The sequence below is a fragment of the Phycodurus eques genome, chromosome 21 (genome assembly GCF_024500275.1).
Source record: "Phycodurus eques isolate BA_2022a chromosome 21, UOR_Pequ_1.1, whole genome shotgun sequence".
In the NCBI taxonomy this organism is placed as follows: domain Eukaryota; kingdom Metazoa; phylum Chordata; class Actinopteri; order Syngnathiformes; family Syngnathidae; genus Phycodurus; species Phycodurus eques.
The window spans coordinates 286,778-312,423 of record NC_084545.1 but is presented as its reverse complement, the minus strand read 5'-3'; the positions used below and the strand labels follow the sequence as shown (position 1 = coordinate 312,423).

Here is a 25,646-nt window from a genome sequence, read left to right as displayed (position 1 = left end):
CTGTGAGGCTGACGCTCTAACCAGTCGTCCACCGTGCCGCCTGCAAGCGTAATTTAAAAACAAATAGCAGCAAAAAGTTAGAAGCAGCTAACTGGTAAGTGGCACGATTCATTTTTTTTTAAGTAAATCAATAAAAAAATATATATTTTGTTTTGACAATTGCCTCATATTTTTCAGGTTCAATTAAAAACAAGAATCATCTGTAGTATCATGTATTGTATGCGGATCCTCAAAACCCGATAAAGGGTCGGAGTTTTCCGTTGCAGCGTGCCAGTAGATGTGCGGCGCTCAATCGCTTGATGTTCGGCGAAGAGTCGCCGACGGTAATTTCTTTCGCGATGGTCCACTTCAATCTCGTTCGGCCGGTGTGCGCCGGGCGGGCCTTGGAGAACAATAAGTTGTACAAAAAGTTGTTCAATATTATACAGCTGGACATGTGCACTCCAAGGTTTTGGGAAAGTCAAATTAAGTTGGCCTGTAAATGTTGTTGTGCATGTTAGGTTCATCTTGAAATTGAAACTGAAAGTTGTGAGTCGTGTTTTTAAACTCGTTAAAACGCACTTTTTAAACACGAAGTACAGGAAATGTATTCGAAATACAAAGAAAAAGTGTCCGTGCATGTGCCTTTAAAAGGCGTGGCCTGGTCCGCTGTCATGTGACATCAGAAAGTCTGTGTGTGAGTGTCTAGCTGTGAACGGTGGGCAACAGCAGCTCCTGCATGAGCGTGCCTATAATGTATGTGTGTTTTACTTTTCTCCCGACGTTCAATAAATGGCAGAAAAGCGCCCCAGTGACTATGGCTATCCTTTCCCACCTGCGAGGGCATTACAGTAAGTATACTGTACAAAACCAGAATAAAAAAGGTTGCTGCCTCAATTCAGGACCAAATTGGTTATCTTATTTTGAGATTTTGGTGAGGCTTCCAGGCTGGAATTAGCGGCATAGGACCTTTTGGCGATGGGCGGACTCACAGACGCCGAGACACCAGGAGCTTGATTGCGTACGCTGCCATTTGATGATAATTACATGTCCTGTTGTTTGCCCGCCGACATCAATATTTCATGAGCGCCCGACGGATTCTTCTTTTCACACTTCGACAAAAATGGTCAAAATATTAGGACCGGCTCCCAGTATAACATCATGCTGACAGTGTCAATCAAGACAACGCAACGTTGTCTTTTTCTTTGCTTAGAAGGCAGACTTTATTTTTTATCAGCTCTGTCTTATTACAAATCGCAAAAAAAAAAAAAAGAGTACAGCCATTTGGGAAACATTTTATTTATAGTTTCATGGAAAAACACTGAAGTAGTGAAACTTTGCCTGTCATGTGTAAAATCGTCAGTGTACACCTTATCGAACAATGTCAATTTATTGTTCAATCAAAATAACACTCAGCCATTCATATCTAAACCGCTGGCAACAAAAGTGAGTACACCCCAAGTGAAAATGTCCTATGTCTTCATTTCTTCAGTCTTGCCCCATAAATAGATGTAATGAAATATTAACCAAAAAATGTGCACTTTTGTGAGATGTTTTCGGTGGAAGTGTTCCTAATGAAGTGTCCCGCAAAAGGTTCATTTTGTCTCACTCGAAAGCAGCCGTTATTCTCCTTGTTCTCGGCAGCCTTTTGAAAAACCTGCAGCGGCAGGTTGGTGTGGCGAAACATCAAAATGCTTTTAAAATTCATATGGCGGACGTTTTCGCAGGCGGGCCATTTCTCCCCGCAAAGGCCGCACGTTCCCAGGAGGTTACAAACTCACCGTGCGCCACCATCCTCATCATCACAGAATACTGACCGGTTTTTCACCCAAAATTGGTGAGTTCAAATGTATTTATTCCTTTTTTTGTATTCGTTTATCTCATTAAATGATTAGTTAGTAACCAATAAGCGCCACCCCCCGTCCCGTCCCGTCCCCCCCACGACCGCTGGCGGAGGACGGAAAGGCTTGTGATGAAATGCCGCGTCGTCTTTCTTCCCGTGTGCCGCCCGGAGTGGAAAGCGAGCGTGGCACTCTTCATCACGCTGACGAGACATGTTTGTCACACTGGAAGTTTTCCCAGGTGATGCCTCATCGTGTTAGGCAAATCATGTGTGATTACAGTAAAAAAAAAAAAACTAAAAAAAACATGAATGAACTACTTTTTATGCTGCCGCTGGCTTCCAAAGGGATGCTTAATATAGACCGGCTGGGCCAAAGGTTGCCATACACTTCTTAATTCAATTATATAGGAAGGGAAGGAAATACACTCACACTGGCCTTGGAAACCTCATTTGAAACCTTCACCCTTGTTTAATAGTTTACCGCTGACTACAAAGCCAAACCCAGGCTAGAAACCCTAACTTGAAAGCCTGAACCAAATTAGCATGCAGTCACACAGAGTGGCACTTGAAGTATATAGATAATAAATAGTAGTACCATTTCAAGAAAATAATATTGGCCTCTTTTTTGAGCCTTAGCATGTGCAAAAAGTGAAACGGCAGAAATCCACCGTTGACCTTTATTTATTCTGACAATGTTCATGTAGCAGCAGTGTTTTGTCGCCATCGTCGGTCAGACAATGGCCTGTCATGCCAGCTAAGTGCTAAAAAGCTAACAAAGTGAGCAAGCAGCCACACAGGAGTGAAACAACAGACACCTACTAGTGCGAACAAAACTAATCGTGTAATTTAGTTCAGATTATGACATGAAGTATTTACATAATAAATAGTTCAGTACAACTAAAGAAACTCAAGTGGTTGTCCTCTTGTGAGACACAAACGATTGCTAACTTCTTAGCATGTGCTGAAAAATAATTTATGCTTCAATCTTTGACCGTTATATTTATTTTTCCTCTTTTTTTTTTTTTTTTTAAACCACATACTCAGACTGCTAAGGCTATGCTAATTTAGGAAAGGGGTTCCATGTCAAGGAAAGGCCTTTAATGCCTGCTAAATGCTAAACATCTAAATTCACAAAAATTAGCTTACAGGAGCGAAGAAACAGACACCCAGTAGTAGCGAATTATGACATTAAAGCCGATCAGCCGATCAGCATAAAATGCTAACTATCAGCCGATCCCGATCAGCCCGATAAAATCGGTGTAAAGTCGACTACATACGAAATAATACCATTGTACAAGTAAGGAAAATAACATTGGCCAAACGTTAAATGTTGATTTATGCTTCAATGCATGACCTTCAAATGTATTTGTTATCGCGTCCACACTGAGACTCCTGAGACAACGCTAATTTAGTGGCAGTGTTGTAAGTCACTGAACAGCCTTCCGTGAACTCGCGCAGTGGTCGTCTGTGCAGGGCTGATGATAACTAATGCGGACGGCGGCTTGATGGATGCGCCTACGGTAAAGGTGCTGGATGTTGGATGACGGATGTCACCGTGGCAAATGACGTCCATGATGGATGGTGCGCAAAGGTGAGGGAGGGGAAACACGGGCGAGCGAGCCCAAGGCGCTGAGGTTATCCCGTGAAGGGAGCCCGGCTTTAATCCCATCCGGCCCCGCCGGGCAAAAGCGAAAGGGGCTTCGATTATGGCACGGCGGCGCTCGTAATTGTATTAAAGTGAAGGCCCGACTTTCAAATAAGCAGGGTTTTAGTTTCAGGTGATCACACTTCACGAGAGGGAAAGCTTATGATTAATACTTTGCAAATGAGCAGGAAAAGCTGTTTATGCGCCGATTAGAAGGGCTGACGTCGCCTCGTCTGTCAGCGCTTCGAAGCCGAGGCTTTGATCTCCTGGCAACCCTTTTGCCTTTCCCGCATCGTGTCGCTCAGATGTGCCATCAAAAAGATGGAAAACTGCTTCACCCCACACCCCGGTTAGCATTTGACGGATCTTTTTCAAATCACTGATGGCACTATTTTTACTTTTTGTTACCGCTGCCAAGGAGGTCACGTTGTCAACGGCGTAGATTGAGTTTTGTTATTTGTTTGTTAAAAACGTCCTAGCTGCAGTTTTTGATATGTCAAGGAGCTTTTTTTTATGATCTATTTTTACAAAAATGTGCCCTTTATGCTTTATTGAGAAGCCACAAATTAAGGTAAGAAAAATAATAAAAAATTAAATGTCTCCCTAAATTGTTTTTTTTCATATATAAATCAAGTACAAAAACAAATACTGCTCTGATTTTTAAAATAAATAAATAAATAAATAAATTGAGACCACGCGACTGTAAACTGTCAATCAAATACCAATACTACAACCTGGATAATGGATGCTATTTCATCTATCATCTTTCCTATACTTATACATAAATTAAGTACGTATTTGAGCCGGGAAGTCGTGGCGTGGCTTTCCCACTCCGCAACAACAAGGCGCTCTAAAGTGGCCACACCAGCCGGACGCATCAGTCCACACGTTGGCTGTCAAATCTGACTTTTTATTTTTCCCCCCTCCTTGCTCTCCCGCCTGTTTCTGCGTGACATGCGCACACTCATGGCTGACAACAAGGCGCTCTAAAGTGGCCACACCAGCCGCATGCATCGGTCCACACGTTGGCTGTCAAATCTGACTTTTAATTTTTTTTCCCCCTCCTTGCTCTCCCACCTGTTTCTGCGTGACATGCGCACACTCATGGCTGACAACGAGGAGCTCTAAAGCGGCCACGCCAGCGGACTATCCGCAGGGGAGATGCATTTTCGGGATGTTGGCTGAGCTACAATTACAACCTGCTGACGGAGAGGGAAACAAACATATGCTCCTTTTTTTTCTCATTTGAGTCCGATTGTTCATCTGCAGTCACTGATGGTGTAGTGATACACTCGCCTGACTTTGGTGCAGGCAGCGTGGGTTCAGCTCCCACTCAGTGACGGTGTGAATGTGAGTGCGGATGGTTGTCCGTGTCTATAAGTGCCCTGCGACTGACAGGCGACCAGTTCAGGGTGGAGTCCGCCTTTCGCCCGAAGTCAGCTGGGATAGGCTCCATCGTCCCGCGACCCTAACCAGGATAAGAAAATGGATGGATGGATGGATGTTCATCTGCAGCTCTTGTAAATGATTTCGATTTCAAGCAAATATTGAGACTCTTTTAATTCTGCTTTAATATCGCATCGCTCCGTGCAATTGAAGACGAATGAAATGTGACATTGCGCTTTGGCAGTAAAGCCTCCTGCCATTAAAAGGCCAAATAGGAGTTAGTAATCGCAATAAAAGACGATCTCTCCTCATTTACCTTGGTGCTAATATTTGACTTCTCTTAGAAATTCAGTAGGCGAATATGAAAAAGGCTCATGAGTATAACGCGCGTCCCCTTAAACGCGCACCCTGCAGATGATAAGGAGCCTTCTTAAATTCAAAAGTTCAATAAAAGTCTTACTCAAGCAAAACAGCGTATTCTTCCTCGACACGTGGAAACAATAACCCCTCACCTCAGTTAAACACATCTTGTATGCATATGGAAGAATGAAACATTCTTCATATATTATCTATTATACCAATTCATCATGTTTTTTTTTAAATTAAGTTTGTAGTTGTTTTTTTTTTTAAAAAGGATTGGGGGTTTCAATACATCATCTTGCCTTATTAATTTGAAGTGCGTAAGATTTAAATACTAATGTGCGTCACTGTCAATTACTCAGTCAATACCACAAGAAACAACATCTGCAGCCCAGACGTGGCATCTGTAAAGCTGATGTTAATAATGGAGTTTAAAGAGAAAGTAAGGTAAAGTGCAAAAATATCAACATTGGCCAAACAAGAAATTATCAATTTAAAAAAAATATTTCAATACATAATATAATTATGTATTTTATTTGTATTATTATTATCATTATTATTATATTGTGTGTTGTTGTATTGCATGTATTATCTATTTAATGTGGATTTTTTAAAAATACATTATTGTTAAATATTTTTATTTACCAAGAAAATATAGGCCTTTCTAGTAAACACCTCTGTCTGCATTTTGTGGAAATATTTTACCTTTGCCACTAGTAGGATCATATGTCACTGCACTGTAAATATATGTAATAAGAATAATGTATGTATTAATATGTAATATGTAATATACTGTATGTCTTTTTAAGAGTGAATGTTTCTTTTCCACCTGCACTGAAAAAGAACAAGTTTTGCCAAATATTCCCGCGCGGCTATTTTCCGCCCACGCACTTGGTCACATTTTGCGGCGCAAAGCGTGGTGACTCGGTTGCCGTGGTTACCATAAAAACAGGAGCTTTCAAAGGGCAGCAACATCCGCCACAAAGCAAAACAAACAAAAAATAAAGCAGAAAGCTGCCTGTGATTTCTGCCAGTGACTGCGGCAACACGGGGGGACGTTTAGCCGAGGGCCTGTTGCGGATTTTGGAATGAAACGGGAACCTCACGGAAGGCCGGTGGCCTTGTAAACGAGTCGCAGCCAACATTTTCTTGGCTGCTGGGTCAAATCAAAATCAAATCAAGGCTTTTGACCAACTTTCACTTCAACCAACACACTGTACCGCCTACACCTTCACCTAGCAACTACCTGCCAACCAACTGACATACCTTACCTGCCTATCAACCAACCAACTGACCGATCTACCATCCTACCGACTGACCAAGCCACCAACCGACAACCCTACTGAGCGACTAACCTACTTACTGTACCGACCGACCAGCCTTCGGACCGACCAACTTGTCTACTGATCTACGTCCCTATCCATTGACCAAGCGATCCACCTACCTACCGACCGACTTACCTACCAACCCACCGACCTAATTACCTATCTGCCAACCTTTCTTTCTGCCTACTGACCTAGTTATCCAATTGCTTACCTCTCGACCAACAAACGTGATCTCGTCCAGGCGCGATGGCCTCGCGCTGGCGGCCAGGCTTTGAAGAAGCGTTCTGTTTTGGCGACACGACGCCAGTAATGTCCCCGCTGCTTCGCCGCTCGGCACAAGGATTCCGTTAAACAAGGTCGTGAGTTCCGCCTTTAAATTCCCGCCGAGCCACTCGCCAAGCTTTTGAAGCCGCAAAAATTGTCTGTCATTCTCCGACAATGGAGCGAGGCGCGCACATAAATTAAAAAAGGAGACCCGTCGGCGGCCTACTAAACTGCTAATTGCGGCCGGCTTGGAACGAGATGAAATTAAATGTCTCCTGACAGAACACTTTGGTGCTTCCCGGGATAACGTGGCCACCTGAGTATTCCCTGACATCATTTTTGGAAAATTGGTATTTTGTAATAGTTTAAGCCTCCATTTGGATGCTAACCGTCGTGTGGTGGCCATTTTTTCAGACTTGCCGTACAACCAAACAAACAAAACGCATTTTAGTCTCTTCTCTCTAGTTAAAAGAAGCACAAGGTTCAGAGAATTTCATAGTGGCAAAAACATGATACAGCATTACAGAACAGTTAGTTTGGACCAAGCAATTTGATTGGACAAGAGTCATTTCATGAGTGACGATAAACAGTTCAACAGCACTGAGACTTTAAACTTTACATCAACGGTCAATGGTTACCGAATATTTCTGTGGGTTGTTAAAGACCTAGCATCGCAAACATAGACCTATTTCCAGAAATTAAATATGATTCAATGTATGAGTGGCTGCCAGAGGCGGAAGAAGGTAAGTGGACGTTAGCGCCATTAGCAAGTGCACTCTTGTGATTTAGGGACACGTTAAGTCAACAAACAGGAGCGGCCACTCGGCCAAGCGTCAATTGGCTTCATTTTGCTTCATTTGCCTTTTCGGATTAGTTTGTGTAACTTTTGCCTGTCATGAAGCGACGTCATCGACGTCGTCAAGACGTCATCGCGTGTCGCGCTCGCCGTCAAAGTGAAACAGCATCACAAGCTTCGTTTGTTTCTGTCATGATCCATTTTTATTGTTGACTTTGTTGGGAGTAGATTTAGTTTTGTTACATCTTCTGCCATGTTTTTCTGTCTCTTGTGCATGTCTGGTCCACTAGTTTTCTTTTCCACCTGTTCTCGTCTGCCCTGTTCCTGGAGTTAACCAGTCAGCTCCGCAGCCACTCGTGTCTTGTCCAGGTGTGCCTTGTTGTCTCATGAATTTGTTTGTATTTAGTTCCCTGTCTTCTTTCAGTTGCTGTTGGTTCGTTCTCGTTGCTCTCGTCTTTCATCACTTCAAGTGCCGGTTACTGGATCGGGCACCGTTTTAGCCACATGCCCAAAAATCTGGAAAACTGAAATGGTGAAAAGCAGTATAACGCTCCAGTGTATCTCCACAATTGAATGCTGCATAGTTCTAAGCCTTTGCACGTTTTTGGCAATTATCTTTAATCATGTACAATGAATTTAGAAACAAATCTCTGAATTCACAATCCATCAAAATGTGAGTCATCGCTATAGTAACCAGCATGTGAAGTATTCCCCGCAACCCTGGAGTGTTTTTTTCATCCGGCGCCACTTGGGACGCAGGTGAGGCGTGAGGCGCCGTCTCGACATTATTTGTTTCCTCCTCGTGCGGCGTGTGCGGCGAGAGCTTTTTAAGTGGAGCGGGGATTCAACGGCGGAGAGGACGACGCTTTCACGACAATCACGCGGAGCCGGCCGACGTCAGCACACACCTGCCGCTATCCTCGCTGATCAAATTGGATTAAGAGCCGCGAGGGATTGATGTATTCTGCGCTGTTTGACCAGATGAGTTCGGTCTTCTCCGTGCAGCTGCATGAAGAATTGATGAAATCCTGTCAGCGCCGCTGAAGCGCAGAATTCCTGCCGTAGAAGTGCCAACGTCGCCACTGCACGCAAGCCGCCGCTTTTCGGTGACCTCCTTTACATTTCAGCTAATGGCCGAGCTGCTGACCAAAGCAAAAAGCAACTAAAGTGACCTTTTCGTAACGTTTTAAACAATAGGTAAGGGGTGCGGGGGGAGTACTTGTACTTGTCCTCACCTGAAACCCGGACAAAAACGTTTGGGGTTGTGCCCGCCGGATATACCCCAAAAGGTTTTGGATTTTTTTTTCCATTTCCTTCAAAGTATCGAAATGAATCCAGCCGAGCCTGTGGGTGATGACGATAAATTGAGTGGATGTCATAAATAGTTGTACAGAGAAGATTGCGAGATGGACCGCTTGGCGTGCGAAACTGTAAGATTTGTTTTCGATCTGATACCAAGTAAATATATATACAGATACTTTTTAATACTTAAGGTTGAGTGTGGAGCTGCAACAATTAATGGAATATCAAATTAAAGTGAAACTGGCTCGGTGCATCATGGGATATTTTTCATTTTCAAGCGAGCAAAACTAAACTTGAAGGTCTCAACAGTTAACACAAGGCAGCTGGATAGTGTGAGGAGCAGCTGTGGCGAAGGATGCCTCCTGAAGTCCACGATCATCTCTATAGTCAGCGTGTTCAGCTCCAGGTCGTGTCGGGCGCACCACAGCTCTAGCCGCTCCTCCTCCTGTCGATATGCAGACTCGTCACCGTCCTTGATGAGCCCGATGACAGTGGTGTCATCTGCAAACTTCAGGAGTTTGACAGTCTGGTGGGCTGAGGTGCAGTTGTTCGTGTAGAGAGAGAAGAGCAGCGGAGAGAGGACACAACCTTGGGGCACCCCAGTGCTGATGCTGCGTGTGGATGAAGTGGCCTCCCCCAGCCTGACCTGCTGTGTCCTGCCCGTCTGAAACCTGTGAATCCACTGGTAGAGGGCAGGTGAGACGCTGAGCTGGAGAAGCTTGGATGAAATTAGTTCAGTGATGATGGTGTTGAACGCTGAGCTGAAGTCCACTAAAAAGATCCTCGTGTAGGTCCCTGCACTGTCGAGGTGTTCTAGGATGAAGTGCAGTTCCATGTTGACTGCATCATCCGCAGACCTGTTCGCTCGGTAGGCAAACTGCAGGGGGTCCAGCAGGGGACCTGTGACGCTCTTGAGGTGGTCCAGCACGAAACATTCAAAGGACTTCATGATCACAGATGTCAAGGCGACAGGCCTGTAGTCATTTAGACCCGAGATTGCAGGTTTCTTGGGGACTGGAATGATGGTGGAGCGTTTGAAACAGGATGGTACTTCGCACAGTTCCAGAGATCTATTGAAGATCTGAGTGAAGACTGGCGCGAGCTGGTCCGCGCAGACTTTGAGGCAGGATGGGGACACATGGTCTGGGCCTGTCGCTTTGTTAATCTTTTGTTGTTTGAAGATGCGTCTCACATCCTGTTCGTGGATGGTAAACGCAGAGGTCAGAGGTGTGATTGTGGGCGGGGGTGCGGCCGGATGGGTGTGGGGTGTGAAAGTGTCCTTTTCAAATCTGCAGTAGAAGGTATTCAAGTCGTTGGCTAGTGTGCTATTGTTCTCAGCTTGGGCAGGATCGTCGCTTGTAATTAGTCAGCGATTAGAATGCATGCCAGACTGATTTAGAGTCGTTAGCGCTAAACTGTTTTTCCAATTTTGCTGCATAGTTCTTCTTTGCAATGTTAATTTCTTTAGTCAGCTGGTTTCTAGCGCAATTATGCAGGGCCCTGTCCCCGCTTCGATATGCGTCCTCCTTGGCTTGGCGAAGCTGCTTAAGTTTGGCAGTGAACCACGGCTTGTTGTTGTTGAATGATGCGAAATGACTTTGTTGGTACACACACATCTTCACAGAAACTGATATTGGATGTGACCTTATATTCTTCCAGGCTGCCAGCTGACCTTTCAAAGACACTCCAGTCTGTGCAGTCTAAACAGCTTTGAAGTTCCATCTTTGCTTCATTGGTCCACTTTTTGACTGTTTTCACTGTAGGCTTCGCGCATTTAAGTTCTTGCCTGTACGTCGGTATTAAGTGAATTAAGCAGTGATCAAGACGTGCCCAGGGCGCCACGAGGTATAGCACGGTATGCGTTTTTTAGCGTAGTATAGCTGTGGTCTAAAATGTTATTTTCCCTGGTAGGACAGTCGATGTGCTGCTTGTATTTAGGGAGCTTGTGGTTGAGTTTAGCTTTGTTAAAGTCCCAGAGAATAATGAGAGGTGAGTCCGGGTGTTTTTTTTTTCAATTTCGTTGACTTGTTCGGCAAGCCTTAGCAGTGCAGCGTTCGTGTTAGCTTGATGTAGTGCCAGCGAGAATGAATGATGCGAACTCACGCGGCAAGTAGAATGGCTTACAGTTCAAAAACAGCGACTCCAAATGCGGGCTGCAGTGTGTGCTGAGCTCCGTGACGTCCGTATACCATTTTTCGTTGATATAGAAGCATATCCCGCCGCCTTTTGTTTTCCCCGATGATTACATGTCGCGGTCTGCTCGGTGAATATGGAAGCCGGGAAGCATGACGGTGCCATCGGGTACAGCGTCGCAAAGCCAGGTCTCCGTAAAGCACATGGCGGCGAAACATCCGAAGTCTTTACTGGTCTTTAACAGAAGATGAAGCTCGTCCATTTTGTTGGGGAGGGAGCGTACATTCGCGAGGTGGATCGACGGGAACGCCAATCTGTGTCCTCTCTTGCGAAGTTTCACCTGGATGCCGGCTCGCTTCCCTCTATGGCGTCGCCTCCGCCTCCATGCGGCGAAAACCGCGGAACCCGCTCCGGTAAGTAACTCTGTGTCATGTGTGTGTGTGTATGTGTGTGTGTGTGTGTGTGTCTGTTCCGGGTTTTGTCTTCCCCTCCCTGTTTCACACACACCTGCTCCTGTGAGCATCTTCACCACCTGTGCCTCGTTCACCCTAATTACCCCTTGTATTTAACCTCGTGTCTCATTCCCTCTCGTTCCCAGTTCGTTGTACCTTGTCGTCACGTTCCAGCATTCCTTGTCACAGACTCAAAGTAAGACTTGACCCTGTTCCGATTATCAACCTTGCCTCTTTGCCTCATGTTTTTGGATACTGTTGCCTTTCTTGGATTGCCTGCCTGTGTACCGACCTATGCCCGTCTATTAAACCTCTCTTTTTGGAAACTGTCCATTTGTTTTGGAGTCGTGCATTTTTGGGTCCTATCCTCTGTTCCGTTCATGACAGAACGAACTGGCCATAACATGGACCCAGCAGACTCAGATCTGGTGCGCAAAGCCCTTCAAGCGCAGGGTCAACGCCTCTCGAAGCAGGATGAGCAGATTGCTGCCCTCCACCTTCATCTAGAGGGACTGTCAAGGCATCAGGACAATATGATGAGACAGGTGGCCTCACAGTTTGAACTTCTTATGAAAATTATTCAAGAGAAGGAACCAGTTGGCACCACACCCAATACGCCACGGTATTTCCATGTGAAACAGTCAACATGCAGCCACCTGCCACCTCCGCTGCTGTCTGCTCACAGCTCTCTCGACCGGAGAGGTTCTCTGGAAATTCTGGGAACATTAAGCCGTTCATCACGCAGTGCGAACTCCACTTTGAGCTGCAGGCAGCTGCCTTCCCCACCAAGCGGGCAAAGATCGCTTTCGTCATTTCCCACCTGACTGGTTGTGCGGAGGCGTGGGCTACTGCTGAATGGAGCCGCAATTCCGCCGCGTGTCATTCATGGGCTTTTTTCGTAAAGACTATGGAGCAAATTTCTCAATTTTCCACTCATGATCGTGAGGCAGCTCGCTCCCTTGTCACCTTACAACAAGGCAAGCGCAGGCTGTCAGATTACGCGATTGAGTTTCACATTCTAGCAGCTGAGAGTCATTGGAATAATCGGGCGCTACTCGATGCCTTTTTTCAAGGACTATCCCCCGCCGTCAAGGATCATTTAGTCCCGCTAGACCTGCCGACCGACTTGGACACTCTCATCGCTCTCGCCGTAAAAATCGACAAGAGGCTTTTGGATCGCGAGCTGGATGGACATCGGCGGAAGGCTGCGTCACCGCGCACTTTGAGGACGAGCCTCGGTGACCAGCCAAACCAAGGCAGATCCCCTGGTTCCGGTCTCAACCCACTGGCTAACGTCCCCACGGAGGAACCCATGCAAGGAACGTCAACGCCGGCTGAGGGAACGGCGGTGCTTCTACTGCGGTCAGTTGGGTCATTCCGTGAGCAACTGTCACGTCAAAGTTGCCGGTAGCAAGGGCACGGGAGAGGTGAGTCTGAATTTCATGAATGAAGACCCTACACGAGTTCTTCCTAAAGTGACACTATGCTCTCCTGATCAAGAAATTCATACACCTGTATTAATTTACTCTGGTTCTGACGCAAACTTACTCAACTCCATCCTCGTTAGACGTATACACCTTAGAACCTTTGAAATAAAACGCCACCGCAACACCTATGCTGCAGACGGCAGTTTTATGGGCAAGATCACTCACCGCACCCAAACACTCACATTGACATTTCCCGATTCTCACTCGGAACGCATTAGTTTTCATGTTTTTGACGCCATGAATCATGACCTTATCTTAGGGAACCCTTGGTTGAAATTACATAACCTCCACATTGACTGGTCCTCTGGGCAGGTTATGTCATGGGGCAGCAATTGGGCCCGGAACTGTTTCAAGCCGCCATGTGATGTTCAGGGTCATGTTTCTAAGGACAATCCACAGACCCCATCTGGGGATCCTGATTTATCTCAAGTGCCCACCTGTTACCAGGATATTAAAGATGTTTTTTCCAAGTCCAAGGCCAAATCCCTTCCACCCCACAGACCTTATGACTGTGCTGTTGACTTGCTGCCTGGAACCACACCCCCACGAAGGAGGTTGTTCTCTCTTTCAGGGCCGGAACACAAGGCCATGAAGGAGTACGTGGAGGAATCACTGGCAGCCGGGATCATTCGCCCATCTTCATCCGCTGCGGGAGCAGGATTTTTCTTTGTGGACAAGAAAGACAAGACCCTGCGACCCTGTATCGATTACCCAGGTCTCAACGAGATCACGGTAAAAAACAGGTACGCTCTTCCTCTCATCTCCACCGCTTTTGAGTTCCTGGAGGGAGCATGGTTTTCACCAAACTGGACTTAAGAAATGCATATCATCTTGTCAGGATAAGGGAGGGGGATGCATGGAAAACAGCATTCAACACACCAACAGGACATTATGAATATTTGGTAATGCCTTTTGGGCTTACTAACGCTCCAGCTGTTTTCCAGAACCTTGTCAATGATGTCCTGCGTGACATGCTGAATGTTTATGTTTTTGTTTATTTGGATGACATTTTGATTTTCTCTCCGGATGAGGAGACTCACATTATTCATGTCCGCTCTGTTTTGCAGCAGTTACTGCAGAATCAACTCTATGTTAAGGCTGAGAAATGTGAGTTCCACAAGTGGCTCAAGGTGAAGTCAAAATGGACCCTTGCAAAGTCGATGCAGTAATTAATTGGCCTACTCCCACGTCACGCAAAGATGTACAAAGGTTCTTAGGGTTCGCAAACTTCTACAGAAAATTCATCAGAAATTTCAGTTCTGTAGCCTCTCCTTTGCATGATCTTACCTCGCCACACAAACCTTTTGCATGGAACCCGCTTTGTCAGGCAGCGTTTCAAAAACTTAAGTCGAGCTTTACCTCCGCTCCCATCCTTACTTTGCCAGATCTCCAACAGCAGTTTGTGGTAGAAGTCGATGCGTCTGATGTCGGAATAGGAGCAGTGCTCTCCCATAAATCTCTCAAGGATGATAAATTACATCCTTGTGCTTTTCTCTCCAAAAAACTGACCCCAGCTGAGAAACATTATGACATTGGTGACCGTGAACTGCTGGCAGTCAAGGTGGCTTTGATGGAGTGGAGGCACTGGCTAGAGGGGGCACAGACTCCGTTTTTAGTATGGACAGATCACAAGAATCTTGAGTATATTAAGACTGCTAAAAGATTAAATGCGAGGCAGGCTAGATGGGCTCTGTTCTTTACTCGATTTAATTTCATGTTATCCTACCGACCTGGTTCTAAAAATGGTAAGCCAGATGCTTTGTCACACATTTTCTCCGAAGAGAATTCTTTGTCCGACCCTAAGACTATTTTGCCCAAGTCATGTTTTATTTCCGCTTTTGTTTGGGACATTGAAACGGCGGTTAAAGGGGCTCTGAAAAACACTCCTAGCCCTGAAGATTGCCCTGAAAACAGGCTTTATGTGGTTCCGACCTTAAAGGGAAGAGTCATCCACTGGGCTCACACGAACCGCACTGTATGTCACCCAGGCATTGCCAAGACTCAATCAGTGGTCGAACAGTGCTTTTGGTGGCCTAATGTTAGGAGGGATGTTATCGATTATGTCAATGCTTGCCAGGTATGTGCTGCCAACAAGCCCTCTCATCAACGTCCTTCTGGGGAGTTGCGACCCCTGCCAAAACCACAACGTCCTTGGTCAGACATTTCCGTAGACTTTGTGACAGGATTACCGGCCTCTAAAGGCAATACCACCATTCTTACAGTTGTTGACAGGTTCTCTAAGATGGCACACTTCATTGCACTTCCAAAACTCCCCTTAGCTAAAGACACTGCCGAGCTGATGATTAATCAAGTTTTCAAGTTCCATGGTTTCCCCAAGAATGTGGTGTCTGATAGGGGTCCCCAATTTATTTCGCAATTTTGGAAGGAGTTTTGCAATCTCATAGGTGCTACCGTCAGTCTGTCATCTGGGTTTCATCCTGAAACCAACGGCCAAACCGAGAGGCTGAACCAGGACCTGGAGACTGGGCTCCGATGTCTCGCTTCACAGGATCCGCAATCCTGGTCTCAGAAATTGGTTTGGGTCGAATTTTCCCACAATTCCCTCCCCTCTGCATCCGCTGGTCTATCGCCTTTTCACGTTGCGCATGGTTACCAACCATCTCTGTTTCCTGCCATAGCCCCTGAGTCCACAGTTCCAGCGGCATTAACCTTGGTGAGACGCTGCAGGAGGACCTGGGAGCGAGCCCGACAGATGCTGGTGCGCCAGGGACGGTCCTACAAAGCCGCTGCTGACCGTCGGAGGACACCGGCCCCGAACTACAAAGTGGGTCAGCGAGTTTGGCTCTCGACCAAACATATTCCACTCCGGGTGGAGTCCAAGAAGCTCGCTCCCAGGTTCGTTGGGCCCTTCCCCAACACAAAGATCATCAACCCTGTCACCGTGAAGCTGAGGCTCCCAAGGTCGATGCGGGTCCACCCTCCTTTTCACGTCAGCCTACTCAAGCCAGGCCGGGAGTCCCCTCTGGTCCCGCCTTCCAGGCCCCCTCCTCCCCTCCGGTTTGTGGATGGGGGCCCTGTCTTCGCTGTGAAGCGGCTGTTGTCGTCTCGTTGGAGGGGGAGGGGGTTTCAATATCTGGTGGACTGGGAGGGCTATGGGCCTGAGGAACGTTCGTGGGTACCGTCTGCGTTTATCATGGATGATTCGCTCATTCGGGACTTCCACGTTGCGCATCCAAGGGCCCCAGGGCCGTCTGGGGCCGGCCGTTAAGGGGGGGGGGGGGTACTGTCATGTGTGTGTGTGTGTGTTCCGGGTTTTGTCTTCCCCTCCCTGTTTCACACACACCTGCTCCTGTGAGCATCTTCACCACCTGTGCCTCGTTCACCCTAATTACCTCTTGTATTTAACCTCGTGTCTCATTCCCTCTCGTTGCCAGTTCGTTGTACCTTGTCGTCACGTTCCAGCATTCCTTGTCACAGACTCACAGTAAGACTTGACCCTGTTCCGATTATCAACCTTGCCTCTTTGCCTCATGTTTTTGGATACTGTTGCCTTTCTTGGATTGCCTGCCTGTGTACCGACCTATGCCCGTCTATTAAACCTCTCTTTTTGGAAACTGTCCATTTGTTTTGGAGTCGTGCATTTTTGGGTCCTATCCTCTGTTCCGTTCATGACACTCGGGGGGGGGGGGAACTGAGCGGATTTGCGAAAGTTGGTGAAAGAAAGTCCGGAGTAGCCTCCTTGATGGTTAACAAGTCTCCCCTTGTGTAAGTGAGTCGTGTAATGTCTCCAAAGACGAACGAAAAACACAAAAACAAAAACAATACGAGAGAGCGCGTAACCGAGGCGACAACACTGGTAGGCGCCATCTTGGTAGTGAATCAACCGGTTGTTTTTAAATGTGCTCAGGAAATCCATTTACCTTCCACTCAGCTTTTGATGGTTTCGCCTCACAATCATCCATCCATCCATCCATTTTCTGAGCCGCTTCTCCTCACTTGGGTCGCAGGCATGCTGGAGCCTATCCCAGCTGTCATCGGGCAGGAGGCGGGGTACACCCTGAACTGGTTGCCAGCCAATCGCAGGGCACATACAAACAAACAACCATTCGCACTCACATTCACACCTACGGGGAATTTAGAGTCACCAATAAATGCATGTTTTTGGGATGTGGGAGGAAACCGGAGTGCCCGGAGAAAACCCACGCAGGCACGGGGAGAACATGCAAACTCCACACAGGCGGGGCCGGGGATTGGACCCCGGTCCTCAGAACTGTGAGGCTGACGCTCTAACCAGTCGTCCACCGTGCCGCCCCCTCGCAACCAACAAGTTTTTTTTTTTTGTAGGTTATGCAAATGTTAGCGTATGGGAGTGTGTGCATGTGTGGCGTGCGACGACTTAATAGCAGGCATAAAGTCTGAATAAAAAGCAGCGAGCAAATGAGACGGGCCGGCGGGCCCCGGGGGCCATTAGGCACGCGACGACGCGGCTAAGCGAGACAACAAAGTGCTCCCGCTGACAGTTAGTGCGGTCGCTAAGCTCCGGCAAAACTCTCGTGACACGCGCCCCACAATCTCCCACGCACCCGCCCGTCTGCTATTAGCATTCGAGCAGCCGCGCTGGAACGTGCCTGAGGTGAAACCTCAAGCGGGAGTGCAAGCTTTTGAAAACAAAGTCTGTTGTGCTGAATTTAGGAAAAGCTGCTATGTCCCGTTACTGCAAATTGTGTTGTAAACACACACTACAAATGCATTGTAAATGGTGTATGAAGTGCACATACATTCATATGCAGTGTGGATGGTAGATCATGCTACATGCATTGTTTCCAAAATGGTAGAGAGTGCACATACTCGACATGTTTTTCATGTGACTGTTTTGTCTGTGTTTACGTTTCTCTTCAGAGAGTGTGGACAATACAAAATGGTACATAACGTGTACATGCTGTACATGATTTTCATCAGAGTCATGTTTTGATACATGTTTTGATAAATGGTAGCAAAGGTTTACATAATTTTTTTTCATGCAACTGTGTTGCATGTGTGTACATACTTTTCTTTGGAGAGTGTGAATAGCACAAAATGGCACATAAAGAGTCCATACATGGTTGACAAAAATGGTAGCTAAAGTGTCCAAACGTGTTTTTTGTTTTTTTTTATGATAGCTAGAGTTGACGGTACAAAATAGTACATATGTGATGAAATGTACAAATGTGGTTGTCATCAGAGAGTGTTGATGGTTAGATCAGAAAAAATGTACATCAAGTGTACATTCATAGTTTTTCTTTTGATTGTGGATGGTACAATATGGTACATAAAGTGTACAATAGTGGTTGTTTATGTGAGAGTTATGATATCTAGTGTTAATGGTACTTCAAGTGTACATACACGTTTTGTAAAATGGTAGCGAACGCGTACATCCGTGTCTTTCATGTGACTGTGTTGTTGTGTGTGTGTCAGGAGCGCGCGTGGTGGAGGATGACTGGCAAAACGCAGACTAGCAACGTGACCAACAAGAATGACCCTCGCTCGCTCAACTCGCGCGTCTTCATCGGCAACCTCAACACGGCCATCGTCAAGAAGACGGACATCGAGGTGATCTTTGCCAAGTACGGCAAGATCGTGGGCTGCTCCGTGCACAAGGGCTACGCCTTCGTGCAGTACGTCAACGAGCGCAATGCCCGGGCGGCCGTGGCGGGCGAGTACGCCCGGGTCATCGCCGGGCAGCCTCTCGGTGAGTCCGCTGCTTTTCGTCGCTTTTTACGCCAAACGTGCCGTGCCGCCGCGTGTGTGCGCTGTGTTGCTAAGCTAACTGATGCTGTGGGATGCGTGGACAAAAATAATGGGACGCTCCTCCGTTCTTTTTCACTATGTGGACAAAAGTTGTCAATAATGGCGTTGTAGCGTTGATTGGTGGCGTGTGACACTGAAGGATTCTAGGTAGTGAAGTCTTGATATTATTATGTCTAGGCAGTACAGCGGACCCCCCTGTTTGCGGAGAAGACCGACCGGGCCGGACCGCGAATCGCCAAAATCTGCGGATAATTGACGCCCATTTTAAGTGCATTGAAATTTAAAAAACACTTTTTTTCACCCCAAAAAAAGTCTTGAAAAAGTGGGAATAAAAATCGGCGGATAGGTAAATCCGCAGCAAGCGTGGGGGTTCACTGGAGTATCTCATATTAAGTCTACCTTTCATTTTTAGGATTTGTACTTGTATGGATGCACACAATATGGACAAAAGTATTGGGACACACTTTTGAATTGATCAATAAATCAATTAAGGGGTGAATTAAAGCCCATATTTGCTCCTGAACCCCAAGTACGAGTATTCATCATGCGTACTTGATTCATAATCCTCCAAAGCAACATGAGCGCGTGTGCAGATGTGACAGTTGAGATAATAACGCCGCTTTAATAAAACGTTTCGGGAGAGCGAGTCGCGACCCGCGGCAGAGGTCGGCTCTTCAAGTCCGAATCGTCCCGCGGCTCGTTCGTCTTCGTCTACGCGCTAATTGGAAAAGCATCAGCTCAGGATCGCCGGGACCTGGCGGCGCTTAATTGTCAATTAAGGACGCGGCTCGCGTCACGTTACGCAATAACGAGACCTCCTGTGGTCATAAGTCATTAGACACACAGCAGTTTTCATTATGTGGACAAATATTGTGGGACATGTGACCAAAAGAAATGGGTCAAAGGTCAATTTTCACGTTGGAGACTAAAATTATTTTACCATTCTTTTAAACACACTTAATGATGCTTCATTGCACGCCAAAGATCTCAACTTTTTAAAATGTGTCAAGCAATAGCGCTCACACTTCCTGACTGAAAGGTTGTTTGAATGATTTTATAATGCCATTTGAAAGCCAGGGCCAAATGTTCTGGAGATAAAAGCTGGAATTTCCCCACACTTGAAAAACAGATCAAAAGAGTTTGAAATGTTGAGAAGACGGATAGACAATTGTGAGTTTGGTGTGTGACTTTGTTCATTTGCTTAATGCAAAGTTTCACATCGTTTCTGGTCTGATTATTGACTCCCACCACGAGCGTATCAATAATGGACGACAGCGCACACGGCCACTTTCTTATGTGGTCAACAGTAATGAGACATGTCCATTTTCCTGGCCAACAAACGTAATATGACTTTTTCACCATGTGAACAGAGACAATGGGACACCTGTCTATTTCACATTGTGGCCAAAAGTAATGCTGCATTGTTTATGCTACTCATGACATTTCCTTTTATGCTTCCTGCGCTCAGATTTTTGCCCTTTTCTACATGCTTTGCGTTGTATGCTCTTCTTCTTTTTTTTTTTTCTTTTTTTATTGGAGCGCGCCATACGCTCGACGCTCCAGCTTTGCCAGTTGTTCCGCTCGTGATTGACAATGTTGACTCCACATTTGCTGCGTACAAATTGCAGCCATTTAAAATCCAAACCGCTGCTTTTAGGGGCTTTTCTGTGGGGGGGGGTTACATAAGATGATGTAGTTGCCCTGACAGCTTGGGAGCATGTCATTCTTGCCCCCCCCCCCCCCCCGCCCTCCCCTCTTTTTCTTCTTTTTTTACTCCTCATCTCCGGTGAGAGCAAGCGCTTTGAGCGGCGGCGTCCTGACGTGGCACGGCGAGGCGAGCGTGTTTTTCGCTTCTGGAGGCAGCAGATGTGCGCCATTGGCAGCCGCTGTTGGGAAGGACAGTCAAAGTTGGGCTTTTTTCAAAAACAATTCCTACAAGCTGTTTGCGTAGGGGGGTCAAGTGAACGCACAACACGGCCGTCCTGCTCGTGTTGACTCGTGCTTGGCGTTTCACGTGCACGCCTCCCTGGGGCCCTGAGCAAAATTCCATTGTGTGGCCCCACAATGGACCTTCTTCTGCTCTTAATTACCGATCATTCATATTTTCTACTATAAACTCGTACTAGGGTTGATTTACACACTGATACTGAATATTATCTAATAACAAAAAGTATGTAACGCTACCTTGACTTACAAAATCCCCAAGGAGTGCCGCGATTTATACTTTTTTGTGGCCTAATACAATACCAAATTACTGTAAATAAATATTTAAAAAAGCTTGACAATTTTTGAAAAGCATATCTAAACTTACCTCCTCCATCTGAGGTTTCAAGTCCTTTTTTTTAAGAGAGCAGCAAGCCAGAGAACGAGCACATGGCTAATTTGTGTGTGTGTATATGTATGTATGTATGTGTGTGTGTGTGTATATATATTCTAATCAATTGTAAGAAGCATCAATTATCCACAGATTATCGCTATTCGTGGTCCTGAATAGTGGAGATCCACTCCAGTCCATAATTAGATGCAGGCAATTATTATGAGGATATTCTTGGCTCATGTGTGCATGTAAAATGAACAATATGTAAAGGTTAAAGCTAAAAAGGACATCAGGGAACCCCCCAAAGCCCCCAATCCTTCTGCTGCCAGGGTCTCTTTGGGTCTTTCTCCCTCCCCCTCGCCCCCGGTGAGTGCCTCAGCGGGCACGAGGCACGATGCGGACAAAGTAAGACGGACGACAGCGCACATGGGCAGCGGGCATGTTGGCAGCATACAAGTGCGGCTAATTCTCGGATTAGAAAGCCGCAGTTCAGACGCCGAGAAACGCCGAGGCGTGAATCGGCCGGCGCGCCTCCATGCTCAGCGGGCGTCCGCCGAGCTCCCGGTGTGTGTGTGCGCGTGTGTACGTGGGGCCATTCACATATGCCCGCGTCTGCCTCCAGCCAGCAGTTGGCGCCGCAGTCCGACCGGCATCGTTCCACCTCGCGGGGAATTTGGAATCGACGCCGCCGAGCGGGATTTTACATACAATGCCCTGAGATAACTGGCGATGCCGGTAACGCGTTACTCCAAAGTGGCCGCCATTTTGACTAACGAGTAATGTAGCGCGTTACTGTATCCTGGAAGTTACTTCACCAAAGCGGTTAGTTGCTATTGAGTCGACGATAAGTCTTAGCGTACAATCATTTATGACCTGAAAAAATGGAAGCCCGTCTGGCCAATAGCATTTGACCAAATAGGCAGGCCGCTTCCTTTCTAATGTTTTGCGGCAAATGACGTGGATGTCATTGTTTATCGTACAATGATAACCATCCGTAGTCCAAATAAAACAAGCCGATGGTCCGTCTAACATATATGTGTACTGCAATGGAGCCAGAATCTTTCAGCATTTTGTGAAGTGTTCGCAAAATGTAATGAGGTGGGCAGGGGGAACGATCAAGGTTTTTGCCCCTTCAAAACTGATCGAGAGTACATTCCATGAAAAGTTATCCAACATGCTAGGAATCAAACTTCGTTTGGAAGTGACGCGACCGCTCGCGTGAGCCCCCGAAGGCAAACACCGGCATGACGGAATGCCAGGCGGCAAAAGTACTGGTTCGCTGGGCTGAAGGAGAAAGACAGATACTTGTAAAAGTCAAAGCACTGATTCAAATTCTGTACTGAAGCCAAAGTACAAAAAGTACACACGCCTTGAGGTAGAAGTGACCCGACTGCTTTGACTTGTGAGCAACAAAAGGAAAAAGCAGCACAATGCTTCGATTCGTGCTGATTCGCAACGCGGCGCGAATGGCTCGCGCCCTCGGATGCTCTTCCGCGACCCCGCCGCTGTCTCTCCTGCTTAGTGCGCAAATTTGAAATGCGTGCGACACGGCACTTGAGTGAAGCTGGACGGAATGAATTAATCAAAGAGTGTTAAAAAGAGCCCGGCAGCTGGCCGCCTTCCGTCTCGTCCGTCCCGCGTGGCCAATTACGCCGCCTCGCTCCAGGCGCCCGTGCCGCCTCGGCCCCAGAAGGTCGGCGTCACGTCGCCTCGAACGGCCTTTTTTTCCGCCGTCCGCACTGCTCGGGACGTATGGACCGTCTACCCGCTTCCTGAAAGGTGAAAGGTGACGGCCATGGCCTTTGGGGACCTCGCGCTTGACCTAGTTTGTGTTTTTCGGGATCGATTTGATGAGGACACCACATTTCTCCGCTCACTGAAGCGCAGCAATCGTGTTTGCTATTGCTCAAAAGTGCCAAATTGGTCAAGCTAAACTGGTCCCTGTTACTTATACACTAAAAAACGGGGAAATTGGACATTTCTGAGCTCCAATGAGAAAAGCTAGGAGAAAATGTTGTTTCCCACAGAAAAGAATCTGCTCTTCTTGTGTCTAGTGGTAAATACAAGAAACAGGCAATTAAAGCAATCCGTAGTAAGATGGCCACTTTTAAAGCAGTTACTTGCGGATCTTAAATGTGATCTGTTCACAAATCGTACGTTGACACAGAGCAGAGCGTGGGCCAAACCGCTTTTGCCTCAGAAACCTCTGAATGGTCTTTATTAAACATTATGAAGAGAAATTGTGTAACTGTTTTAAATGTAAATAGTTTATTAGCATATCTAGAAAGGCTTGATATCGAACCAATTCGTGATTATTATAAGTACAAGACCATTGTTGTTTTTTTGGCGTCACACCCATGGGGGACACGGGTATCGCAATTTCCCCGCTTCTTCGACACACACACATTTCTGTTGCATTTTTTATTTTTTATTTTGAATAGTTTTGCGGGCCGTGTGAAAGTTCATTCTTAGTGTATGTTGTGGGCCGCTTAAAAATGAAGGTCGCGCTGCAAACGGGCCCCGGGGCCTCACTTTGGATATCGGGCATCGCCAGCTGGGAGATGGGACATTTCGGACCTCCATTCTTGTCTCAAAACTACAAGAAAGCTTTTGAAAAACAACAAGGACTTCTTGGCCTGAATCATAGACGGCAATCCATCTTCATGTCCATGTACTAGTACACTCTTTGTCCGCACTAGTAAAGCAATTGAGTGCACGAGTACAGTAGAATGTCATACTAGTAACATTTCTATTATGCCACCACTGTATGACATTTCTGCACACGAGTACGATAACTTTGGCATACTAGTAGGAAAATTTACACTACTCAGTCAGGTAAAACTACTAGTGGGCTTTTAGTTCTACTAGTAATGTTCAGGGGGCTACTAGTGCGTGAAACATGGCTGCTCGTTGGGCTGAGTAGTGTTAGTAGTGTAACACATAGTTTGCTAGTAAGGTTTAGTCGTGTACTAGTAAGCAAAAAGTGGCACGAGTAGTGGAAAAACGTAATGTGCTGAATTGTTTTGTGGGTGAAGACGAAAAGCGTACTGGACCTTAAGCTGCATGTGGACTTTCCGTCGCACTCAAGATGGATGGGGAGGACAATGAAGAATAAATCTGGCAAGCCTTCATTGGGATGCGAATGACGTCACGCTCGCCTCTCTCACATCTTCATGCGGATGTGCCGGAAATGGGAGTTGAACGTGGCGACTCTGTGATCATCGGCCGCCACCTAGTGGATGTGGGGCAAGGCAAGGGACATTTCATTAGGTACACTTCTCATGCGCTCCAATCAGAAAATTCTGCTTTAAGGTTCTAAAGCTCGATGATACTGTGCTGTGAATTCAACAGCACGTTTATTGTGATTGTAGTTTGTCCACTGCATCGTGTGTGCAAGATTTGCGTACTACCTTACGACAGTAACAATAGCATGTTGACACTAAGCATTACAATGATTCAACCCCAAAAATCTTTTAAAAATATTCAGAAAAAAATCATTTAGCCAACACGACTGTGCTGAGATTTATATACAGTATACGGGAAACTACATGAACTTCCTTTGGAGCCTTCCCGTGGAGGACGCTGCATGACGCAACTTCCTGTAGGAGGAGCTAACAGGACTGAGTTTGAAATGCGGCAACCAAAATGTGCAGTTGAGATGAGGACTAACACAAATAAGTCAACAACAAACAATTTAAAGGAATATAGTTCATTGAAAAGTCTCATTTTAGGAAGCAGGGGCAGGCAACAAATGTTATTTTCACACGGCCAAAGGGATTTAATAAATTGTATTTATTAAATATGCAATCATATCAATGTGCAGGACAATTTGCTTGATTAAAACAAATGTACACTTCATTTTATCGTGCATTTTCCCGGCAGGCCTCCGCCGCCGCCGTCCCAGTCCCCAAGAAACCCGCGATCTCGGCCCTACATGACGACAGGCCTGTCGCTCCGACATCTGTGCTCATTTCCTCGGGGCCGCACGCAAATAGTACAAATCCGGTCGGCGGCCCGCGTAGATTGCAGATTCTCGTTTTATAATGAGACTTTACAGTTTACGGGAAAACACGTCTGAAATGAGAGTTGCGCACCTTCGCTGGAGTACCAGGTTTTGCCACAACGTGCTTGGCAGCACTGAGCTCTACTGGAAGACATGCAACGTCGTTAACAGCAAGAACAACAGGCAGAGAAGGTCCCCGACAATAGTCGTTAGTTCCTGCAGGGCGGGGAGCGTATATGAGTATCGCTGTACGCTCTTTTTGTAGGTGCTGCTGCTCCATGTCTATTTAAGTAGCACCTGTTTCACGGTTTATACTTCGCGCAACATCTATGCTACTTTCCTTCAGCTTGTATATGGAGGTTCACATCATAGGTTAGTATTAAGCGAGTATACTTTTGGTCGACTAAACTATATGGTTTGGTTGAACATTTCAGTGTTTAAATGTACAATATTTCCTTTTCTTTGGTTTTATGTGTCAATGTTAAGAGTAAACTGCAACTGGGAGTGGCAAAAAAAAACTGCTTGAAGCAAGCACACTGTGCCTCTTATTTGGAGAACAGTACGAGCAAGAGTGAAAACAGGTGCAAAGGAATACTAGAAAAAGTG

General features: G+C 46.4%; 1 protein-coding gene across 6 annotated transcripts in view; it reads left to right on the top strand.

Moving 5' to 3' along the window:
• LOC133396599 (RNA-binding Raly-like protein) overlaps positions 1-25,646 on the top strand; it is a 64,128-nt gene that overhangs the window by 12,786 nt on the left and 25,696 nt on the right. For 4 of the 6 annotated variants that reach the window (XM_061666619.1, XM_061666620.1, XM_061666615.1 and 1 more), the window contains exon 2: positions 18,388-18,661. In XM_061666619.1, the coding sequence (XP_061522603.1) occupies positions 18,406-18,661 (256 nt within the window). In that variant the 5' untranslated portion in view covers positions 18,388-18,405. Of the gene's footprint in view, positions 1-1,706; positions 1,817-13,676; positions 13,716-18,387; positions 18,662-25,646 lie in introns of those variants that run through there. The other 2 variants (XM_061666616.1, XM_061666618.1) reach the window with 2 other exon arrangements.